The sequence below is a fragment of the Dysidea avara genome, chromosome 3 (genome assembly GCF_963678975.1).
Source record: "Dysidea avara chromosome 3, odDysAvar1.4, whole genome shotgun sequence".
NCBI classification, from domain to species: domain Eukaryota; kingdom Metazoa; phylum Porifera; class Demospongiae; order Dictyoceratida; family Dysideidae; genus Dysidea; species Dysidea avara.
In genome coordinates, this window is record NC_089274.1 from 20,210,535 (window position 1) to 20,221,641 (window position 11,107).

Below are 11,107 nucleotides of genomic sequence, written 5' to 3' on the forward strand. Positions count from 1 at the left end.
ATTGGAACAAATCCTAATCAGAGTAATGCTCGAGCATTCCTACTAGTCCACCAATAATATCTCCCCATATACCAGATAGAACACATGTTGCCAAGTTTCTGTGACAAGCCACATCTCCCATCCAACCTTGCCATTTGCACTAGACAAACAAAGTCACTTGTTGCGAAGCCCGGAGCTGCAAAAGTTACATTGCAGAGCAAGAATGTCATGGATTCATTTGAACAGGTTGATGATGCTTTGACCACCTCTGATGCCCACTACTTATCTCATTACACAGTTAGGAAGATTAATGAATATAGTTATCATGAGAATTCTTATGCTGTGATTGCTTGACAGTGAGGCCACCGTTTATTAATGACCTACATGCCATCTTGTTACATTTCCAATCACATCCCTTCACACTGTCCACCAACATATAAAAAGCATTCCTCCATGTTTAACTCCATGAAGGTAAGACTTTTCACTGATATCCGTTCCTTCCACCGTCAGAACATTAAGTGACTAGGCCGATCATCTTAGATATGCACAACAAGCTCCTCGTTCTTGGAGGGATAGATATTATCGTTACAGCACTCCATAAAATATATTGGATACCCATCATTCAACAGTATGTCTGAAGAGATGTTACATGACATGCGGAAATCTTCTAGGCAAGCCATACAGAGCCCCAGAGCCTCCACCTTTACCCAAAGCGAGAATCACAGAACCCTTACCATGTACCATCACTGGTGTTAACTTTACTGGTGCACTATACGTCAAGGGCTCCAAAACTGATTCAGAAGAAACCAAAGTTTATATTTGCTTTTTTAAGTGCAGTGTAATGAGCTGTACGTTTTGAATTTGTCAATGACCTTACTGTCGACACCTTCCTACTAGCATTCCACCATTTAAATCACTTCCAAGAAAGATGATGCTTCTACATATTTATCAGTGGCAGAGAAGATAAGCAAGATAATTGTTGAGTCAAGCACTCAAAGAGGCACTAGAATCCCAGAATGTCTCATGGACCTTAACTCCTAAATGGGCACTGTGGTATATGATGATGGGTTCTGGGAATGTATTATTGGTAAACAAATCAGACTGTGAAGAAGACACTCAGTAGAGTCATAGCAGACTAGCAGTGTTAAACAACAGGCCCCTAACATATGTATATTCGATCTCTCAGACCCAGAACCCTCGCATGTTATATTCAATTCCTTATCACGTTGAGGACCCAGAAGATTTGAACAATCCAACTTTCACTTCCAGTAAGGACATCAGAAGAAGTGTAGCATCTGATTTCGCAAATATAGTGGAGGGAATACCTAACTTCACTTAGGGAATTTCATAAGACTTCTGGGTTCTGGGTATAATCAGCAGGCTATATAAGGGGTGATGTGGTGATTGTCCATGATGACAAGCCATGAGTCCAATGGAAATTGGCAGGAACTAATTGAAGGGTTGGTTCAATCTGCCCATATCAAAATGGTAAACAACTCAACCAAATGCTAATTATACGTATCCTCTGGAAGCGTCAGATACTGATGAAACTACTGACCTTGATGTTACTCCCTCTGGCAGCTCAGAAACCCCCCCGTGGCAAAAGAACCCAGCACACAAGTTGCTACTATGAGGGTTGGCCAGAAGATGGCTGAATGGACTAGTGCACTTTGGGCCCCAGAGGACATATAGAAATATTGAGACTTAGAACATTATGTAATAAGTGATCATGTGTATGTTTAGGCTTGATTCTTTACTCAGTATACAGTAGACATGAGCATGGTGTATCTGACAGTAGTTAGTTGATCTGAGTCATCTGATTTCAACATAGGACCTTATCAATCTCTAAGTGATTAATTTTCAGAAACAGCCACTCAATACTTCATGTATTACAATGCTCATTTTTAGATTTTTTTTTGTTTTGTTTTTTTGCTAAAGGTTCCTTTTCCAAGCCTCAAAACTTTTGTTTCTTGAGATATATTAACTGCCTACAATTGTGCATCATGCCAACAGCCTGATACCTACCTAGGTTTGCCAGGTACACAACTGCTTGTTACCGCAAGCACCATACACACAGCCTCCCCCAACTGCATATACAATATGATCTTGACAGGTATGAGACATATGGTACCCAACACCAGTCATAGTGTATTGCCTAAGCACAATACACCAGCATTCAGGTGTGAACTTATTTATTATTAATTTTATGATTGATTGTAATTATTTATTTTAACTACTTGTATATTTATGTGTACATGCAAATTATTAAGATCAGTCTTTTAGCACCATAAAACATGTTGTACCTGGTACAGCTACACTGGTAGCAGAGGACAGTTTGGTGAAGGAATCTACTACATAAGCACATCAGTCTACCATGACAATTTTTCGAGGGCGAGCCAACAGAGTGGTTCCAGAAGTACGAAATACGTTGTGATGCCAACAATTGGGATGATGCCATGAAGGCCAAGAAGCTACTGATGTTATTGGAAGGCAAGGTGCTCACAATTTTGGTTGGAACTGAATACAGAACAAAAAGGTAAGCAAGGCCAAAATAATCGCTTGAGTGGCACTGGTGCAATTCGTGTATCTTGATGATTTCTGTGCACAGAAGTTAAATACTGGGGAGTTTCGGTTTTCTTACACGAGTAAAAGCTGCTATCCAAAAAGCTAGTCTGATACAAGTCCTACATTGATTTGTGAGTGGACTCCCACCGACTCTGACTCCCAGGCCACACTGAGAAACAATTGTGAGCCATGGGGGAGGTCAGTGACTTGGACAAGTCCTAGAGCAGGCGAAGCTACTCATGACAATTGAAGAACCCCAGAAGGCACCTGCAGTTCAGTCAAGTGAGGTGCAAGAACTTAGGGACCAGGTGTCAAGTCTGACAGAGCAGGTGGCAGAATTGTCTGTTAGGTGCACTAAACAACCTTCAAGTGTTACGTGCTGTAGATGCAAGCAACCAGGAACTGCCCCCTAGCTAGAAGACATTATTTATGTGGGAAGCTTGGAGATATGGCTCGAGATTATCATTCGGGAAATTACCAAGGGATGTCCCAGAGAGGGGGTGGGGGCATCCCAGGAAAGAAGCCACGCCAAAATAGCTGGTGCCATGGCTGCAGCTATCCAGCCCAGTGCAGCTGTTGTCATACAGGGAATGTTAGACAACAAAGAAGTGGACATGATGCTGGACTCAGGTTCTTCAAATTCACTGATTGAAGAAAGTGTTGCAGTAGGCTTCTCTACATAAGTAAACATGACTGAATCACCCATTAGACTGATGTCAGCAGCAGGTGACAACATCCCCACATTAGAGTCCATTACTTTATCCATACATTTGGGGTCCCTGCAAATCACTCCCTGGTAATAGTCTGCTCATTGATCCCTCCAGTAATACTTGGGTTGGATTTTCTCCGCAAACACACGATAGTTGTTGATGTATCATATCAGCAAACCTTATTGGACCAGTATCACAACCAACTGGTTACTTAAGACTGCAGCTAGAATACAACAAGTGGGATACTGGGCAGGTATGCTCCATGACATTAACAAGTATTGCAGAGAGTGCACAGAGTTCTAAATCACCATTTCCACAAAAAGCTCCACTGCTTAGTATGCCGATAAGAAGACCATGGTGAATGGTGGCAGTCAACATCCTGGAAGTGCCGTTGTCTTTTAAAAAGAATCGTTATTTACTTGTTATCCAGGACTATTTCAGTAAGTGGGAAGATGCTATCCCACTCTCCAACCAGATCGCATCACAAAAGAGCTACTGAAGGTGTTTGCCAATTATGGCATGCCTGAAATCCTACACTCGGATCAGGGCTGCAATTTTGGTTTGAGACAGACCCTTGAAGCTTTTGGAGTACAAAATCCAGATCTACCGCATATCATCAACAAGGAGACGGTATGGTTGAGCATTTCAACTGCTCTTCACTGCATATAGTTTGCTCTTATGTTTGTGATATTGCAGAGTGGGAATGATACTTGCCATCTGTTCTGTTTGCATATCATACTGCTGTACATGCCTCAACTGGTGTGTCGCCATTTGAGATGATGCTTGGAAGTCCACCACATCAGCCACCCCTCCCTGAAGCCACAGCTTATGATGTTGTACCATACCAAAACCAATTATGCTCTAAACTAGCACCACTAACTAGAAACACGTATGACAGAAGCAAAAGTTGTGTTATGATCAGCACACTACATCTTGCTCTTTCAACCCTAGTGACTAACATCACCCACAGACGGCAAGCTGGATCCTAAGTGGGAGGGAGATTGGGAAGTACAAACAGTAAATACACCTACAGCATACACCATCTTTGATGGATACATTATCTCTGATGAGGAATGAACAAAAACTGTCCTTGTCAACAGACTGTGACCTCAAATTCAACCTGCTTTAAGGGCTGCCACCACTCAAGGCCATAAAGTGTAGACCACTGGTTGCCTCCATCCTTTGAACAAATAATTATGGACACAGGAGAGTCACCAGCAGAGTCTTGTTACCCTACTCGTGATCGTAGACTAGTTTAGACCACCTTAACTCAAGGGAAAGTTTAGTCTAGGAGGGGCAAATGCAACTGAACTGAATTTATTAATTTTAACCTTATGATTGATTGCAATTACTACACGATTGTGTATTTATGTATGTGTGCAAAATTATTGTACCTGGTACAGCTACACAGATATTCTCCTGGGAGAGGAGAGGTCGGACAAACTAGTTTACGCCTCTGCCTCACACATACGCTGCTCTATGGATGCATGCTGGCTAGCCTGCCACCTTTTTCTGTCCTTGATACCCATGACACTCGATTGAACCATGCCTAAGATTGGCCAGTCCAACTGCATCTAACCCTCATTATAGCAAACTTTCAATTAATAAAACTACTGCAGAGAGTGATGAAAACTGTTTGGTACACAGCAAAAGTACATACATTTTAAGTGTCCATTAAAGGAGCTATTAAATATACTGGAAAATTGGAGTAGCACGTACTCATATGTTTTTAGAACTACATTCATTCACTCACCCCAATGGCAAGGTTCTGAGGGTGTGGGCTCCACTCATAACTGACAATACCAAAGTCATCATGACTCTGACTGGCATTGAGCACTACCAAGTGTTGAGGGAGGGACACCTTGACTAATGACTCCATCACTATGCTGGGGGGAACTGCTGCATCTGTAACAACAAGACTAGTGTGAAGTAACGATACTGTTTTAGACACACTACACAGAAAAACAGACACACATATACTGACAGACCCATTTACAGAGACAGACACACATACAAGCTGTACATAGAGACCAACCTTTAGTTACAGTCACCAACACAACATCACTGCTGGTCAGGTTATGCTCATCAGTCACAGTCAAGTTAAACTGGTACACAGTAGGGGACTTCCCCTGAATGTGTAGTTGTGTCACATTAGTCTTCACAGAGTGAGCATCCGTAATCACTACCCCTGAATTGTCTGGCATAGGCCTGTGAAGGAACAATCAGATTGCTAAGCAATTCGTGGGCTTGGAAGAAGATCCCACAAAAACATTAAATGGCTTTGTAATTTTTTCAAACTAAAAGTCAAATAATGAATAGGATATGTAGGTAAAGTAATGGGGCAGAGCCACTGCACCAGCCATTAATGGCCACCTCCTAGGTGTATGTTCTATTAGAGTGGTTAGGAATATAGCATTTCAAAGGAAGTGTTATATTAAATGCAGCTTATCCAAAATACATGAGTGCAAGAGATGACATACTTGACTAGTTCCCAACAATACTTGATGATCCTCTGGTTATCACTACTACCACTACCATCAAGTAAGACACTATCTGATGGCCATGATATTGCCTGTAATGTAGTAGATAATAATAACACAGCACCAGACTCCTTGGCTACCTGAACCACCACATGATGAACTACTATTACATCATGTCACACTCGAATACCTCTAAATGATGGTTCTATTTAAGATAATACTTTTGAAAGTGTAAACCATGGAGCCAGTGAGCTGGTCTAAGTATGTATGCATTTTTTACAGGAAGAGATTTATCATAAACATTAAAAAGTAAGAATTCTTGACTTACAATGTAGCTGACACTGCAATGTTTACGTAAGTATGAGCAAGTTAGTAATGGTTTTTCAATGTCATATTTTAGAGGCAAAAATCAGTGGGCTCCATGCAAGAAAATGAAATACACCACAGCTTCCTTATTTTTTCCAGCATTCCTTGGCTTGCAATTCATTCTTACTTCAGGCATTCACAAAGACCCTGTGATTATCTCCAGAAAATATTTACATGCCGCTATTTCTATTTTAAATGTGGATAATGGACACATGTCTGGTACTAGCCTACTATATGTTACATACCTTGTCCTTGCCAGCATTGGCTACAGGCGGCTTGTTAGCCTCTACAGAACAGTACACACATACAATATATACATACAACAGTGATGAATCATAACTAACCTTCTAGTACAGCTACAGACACTTCTGTAGCGGAATGTTGTCCACTGGCATCAGCTACAGTCAGTGTAAACACATATTCTCCTTTCTGAAGATTTTTCAGTTGTACGATTGGATTTGTGCTACCCTGAGGCAGATGCATTATAGCCAATCAAATCACAGGCTACTACATACCAGAATATCAACTGATGGTCCCACTGTCTTCTGCCAGTTGTATGATACTATTCCCTAACATGGAATGACAAATGATCAACACAACCATTACTCATGTACACACAAACAGGAGTAGAGAAATCTTTCGGGGTGAACAAGCATTGTTTTTTTCTGTGGTCTACTTACAACACAATAAAACTTGTAGAAAAACTTCATCAGTTGCTCAATTACTGTTAATATCTAGCAACTTTTCTATCAGAAAAGCATTTACTCGTATGCTACCACCGTACATCTCAGAAGTCAGGAGAATCATTTCCATGAATAGTGAGGTAATGTAACTTAAGCATAAAGATAAACAAATGATAATATGGTGAGATGGCCAAACTCAGCTAGTGATGATATAATGACAAGGAATCAAAGGTACTGTATAGTGGAAAATTTTGGAGAATTTGGCGAGTATGCATGGATTCGCCAAAATTTTACTCGTCATTTTTCTAAACACAGTAGACGCTGTTCATCAGTGAGTGAATATTGTTACAGCAGTGAGTGGTTAGTCTTTCGCATTGAATACAGTATGGTTTTAGACTAATAGCTCAGGCAGATGGGCAATTCAGCTAGTCTTGCATAACCAGACCACTACCTTTTCTTTTTTGTTTGGATGGGAAAAAGTAGTACCTTTTCCCATCCACACAAAAAAGAAAAGGTAGTGGTCTGGCTACGTGAGACTACTATTCAACTCAGTGCCCATGCACATGCCTTGCCTCACTTGCCACGTGCATTCCAGTCAGTCTTGATTACTGACTTAGCGAGCTAGTGCATGTTTTTTTATTACAGCTAGTTATTTGCATAAGAACATGTCAATTCGAATGAGAGGTATTGAACTGTAGTACTTCATCCGTAGACATCGCAAAGCTTCATTGCCAATGCTGTCAGATTTAATAAAATTGCGTGGGCAAAGTAATGTCGTGCATTCGCCAAAATATTATTTGCCAATTTCTGCTAATGATCAATTCGCCAGCGGCAGCAGCAGTGGCAGCAGCATGCAGAAGGGATAGATCAAGCACACATGAATTGGCAATGGAATCACAAACAGTAAGACCCTATGTTAGTATGCACTAGCTGTGTTTCACCTTTCTGTAGGGGAATATCCCATATGGATGAATATTAGTGGTTGTCTAATACATGGATGCAGCCAGTAAAACTAACAATAAAATCACATGACCATCAAGATGGCATAGACTCTTGTGATTTGTAGCAGGTGCAAAGGGGCTACCTGAGTAAAACATTTTCACTTTATGTAACTTAGCCCCTACATTTGTCAAACCAAGATACTCTAATAGAACAGTCAGCAGTCAGATGCAGCTACAAATCTGAAGAATACTAATTTCATTGATCTGCCAGTTCATTAATGAGAATCTGTGAGACATTTTGGCATTCAGGAGTGGGTGTACAAACAATTTATATTATTATAAAAAACTTACATTGTCATCAAAGCTTGCATTACCATATAACGTGATGTGGTTGTTAGGCCAGACCAGCACTTGTGCCCCACCAGCTTTAGCAACAGGAGGGTTATCAACAGAGGGTACCACAGTGATGTTAGCAGTGGTGGAGTGACTGACACCATCAACATCTGTCACTGTCAGTCTAGCAGTGAATACCACAGAAATGTGAATGCATGTACAATAAAATAAAAACTGGTTTCCATTTAATGGCAAATTCCCTGCATCATTGCTCGTGATTACTCCTAGGGTCGTGATGTGAGCATATAAAATAATACGGAAACAAAGCTGACTATAGCTGTGCCAGAGCCACTGCAAGATTTGGGAGAGGCTAAACTTTTCTAGTCCTTTTAGTACTATCCTGGATTGTTTGTAAATGGAAACATACACCTCAGAGCAAGTTCAACACACAGCAATCAAGATTAATGCTTCCACGCTTCACCTTGTGTCACTAAAATGTTTACCACATTGCAACAGAGAAGGTGCACAATTGCTGTCACACTTGCTACTAAGGTTGACTAAATAAAGGAATATCCAGAAATCACAAATATGTAGTTTCATCCATCTTGACTATTGTTTTAGGTCAGTCACAGTTTACAGCAAATATATACCAGCTTGCATTTGTGACTCAGGCAACAACACAAGCATTTGCTGCTATATATTATGGAAATCAGCTTTACCACAAATGGACATGGACAATTGTCATAATTATCAAGGTATCCTTGTTAGAAACACTTGTATGGTATAAAATTGTTTACAGACCACGAACAGGTATCCTTATAAAGAGTGGAGGGGTACCATAATAGCTTCTTCACAATACAAGCAACACACACTATACACTCTTACTCACTTGAGAATGTATGTACCAGCTACTAATCCCCTTAAGGTGAGCACAGGATCAGTGGAAGATGGCAAGTGAGTCTCCAGTGGTCCGCTGACCTCCTCCCACTTGTACGTCATCTTCTCTGCCTTGTAATCGTCAGTACTACCTACACAATATAGTACACACTGGCATTAATAAAGCCATTGGCTGCCATATATACAGTCACAGCTACCCAATACAGCTGCCGGTGGTGATACAAATCAATGCATGCAAATCCTCCTGGGGTCAGGACTATCCCAAAGAGTCTGTACAATGTCTCACAGGCAAAGGTGTGTGCACCCACCTGTTATGTGAGATATAAACAGTTGACTAGGTTAACACCATGTCCCCACAGATTTTGGAGCAGCGTGATAAAGTTGCTTGCTCAAGGAAATGTATCACGGATCTAATGCACTACTCTAGTTGCACACATGGTGTCACATTACAATGTAAGGATACACCACATGATCAAGTGTGCACTAGTAATAAGATCACCATGGCATTGATACATCAACTATGACTAGAGACTAAGACCACTGTAATGTGGACATCTTACAGGTAGCTATAGTCCCAGTTTATAGAACAGGGCCAATACACCTTAACCACTGTTGTTAAAATACAGTAGTTCTCCACACTCAGAGCAAAGAGAGGCACATAAATGCACAGTTTACCCGTCCTATACCCTGGAGCATCATGTGCTCCATGAACATGCTATTTACATTAACAGCACACAATTTTAGTGGCACCATTTCTCACTTGACCCATCCAATATGGTAGAGCTGGTCGGTAGGTGCAGCAGGACATGGTTGCTTGGGGTGATGATAGCGTGAGGAGGCTTGTTCACACGTGGGGCAGGGTGGACAGTGACATTGACAAACGTATCTCCATAGCTACCATCACTGCCAGTAACCGATACCTTGAGTCCATAAACTCCTTCAACCAGCTAAACAAGATTGATGTTATGTCACATGATATGATAATGGAACAACTCACATCAGTTAATGAGGCCTCCTTGCTGGTCTCTCCTGAGATGGCTCCCTTGTTCGGTCCAAATACTCTTGACCATTGCCAACTGTACTGTATCCCTGACAATGACATACTCAGTCACACACTTTCACACTACCCATGCGCGCGCACACACACACACACACACACACGCATACCATTACGAAGTTTGGGCCAGGTGCTGGCAAAGATCTTCACACTAGTAACTGGCAAAGTGATATCCTTGTTTCCATCAAGAGCATCAGTAGCAACAGTGATTGATGAAGCATGGCTAGGGGTGGGTGGGACTGGGACATTACTAGTGTATGATGTAGCCTGAGGGGAGGGCGTGACAGCCGGAGTTTCAGTGTACGATGTGTCCTTCACAACAACTACACTAGCCAGTGGAGCTAAACTTGATGAAGAACTACTTGTAATAAAGATAACAGATGATGGAATAATGTCTGTAGTAGAGAGAAAGGACGATGAGCCAGCTAGTTCATCTGCTAAGTCTTCAAATGCTGGGTTGTACTCATCATTAGGGCTTGTTGGCTGCATAGTCCCTGTGGGCTCTTTAACAGGAAAATGAAATACCATTGTGTAAACAATAACAACACAACATAAACACAGAAAATATGTTAAAACAACCTTCATAGGTTTAATAATAATAAGAAAATACACTGGAATCTGCATAACAATTATGGATCAACTTGGGTATAACAAAGTATTCAGACTATCATTGTCCAAAGTTTCCAGTACTAAAGATGTAGGTGTCCTCAAGTGTCCACATGAACAGAGTGCACTCACAGTTAATGTATACAAAACAAACACAACAAAGAGGTAGCATATCACACACCTGGAGTGACATGGTCCTTGTCGTACTTAATCTCCACTAGGACAGACGGTAAGGACATCAGAGTATGAGGACTACATGCTGTCTTGTTAGTAATACATGGCAAGGCAACACAACGTGTGCCAAACAGCCACAAATAGCCACACTGTGATGGACCCTCATTGCAACAGAGTGAAAGACACTCATTAAATGAAACGTTTCCAGATAAAATGCGAAGTCCCTCTACATGTGTCTTCCCCAGCGGGTAAGAGTGAGTGTGATAATGGGCGACTGAGCACTGATCACTACCTCTGACACTACCTAGAAAAATAG

The 11,107-nt window shown here is 41.3% G+C and overlaps 1 protein-coding gene across 1 annotated transcript in view; it reads right to left on the reverse strand.

Annotated features, from left to right (window-relative positions):
- The window catches only part of LOC136250010 (dyslexia-associated protein KIAA0319-like protein), a 28,041-nt gene that overhangs the window by 16,530 nt on the left and 404 nt on the right, over nucleotides 1-11,107 (reverse strand). Inside the window, exons 2-13 of the mRNA XM_066042166.1 lie at nucleotides 10,799-11,095; nucleotides 10,122-10,514; nucleotides 9,952-10,043; nucleotides 9,715-9,901; nucleotides 8,947-9,085; nucleotides 8,076-8,241; nucleotides 6,616-6,669; nucleotides 6,445-6,568; nucleotides 6,346-6,386; nucleotides 5,735-5,826; nucleotides 5,290-5,462; nucleotides 5,008-5,159 (exon numbers count right to left, since the gene is read on the reverse strand). Of these exons, the coding sequence (XP_065898238.1) occupies nucleotides 5,008-5,159; nucleotides 5,290-5,462; nucleotides 5,735-5,826; nucleotides 6,346-6,386; nucleotides 6,445-6,568; nucleotides 6,616-6,669; nucleotides 8,076-8,241; nucleotides 8,947-9,085; nucleotides 9,715-9,901; nucleotides 9,952-10,043; nucleotides 10,122-10,514; nucleotides 10,799-11,095 (1,910 nt within the window). The remainder of the gene's footprint in view (nucleotides 1-5,007; nucleotides 5,160-5,289; nucleotides 5,463-5,734; nucleotides 5,827-6,345; nucleotides 6,387-6,444; nucleotides 6,569-6,615; nucleotides 6,670-8,075; nucleotides 8,242-8,946; nucleotides 9,086-9,714; nucleotides 9,902-9,951; nucleotides 10,044-10,121; nucleotides 10,515-10,798; nucleotides 11,096-11,107) is intronic.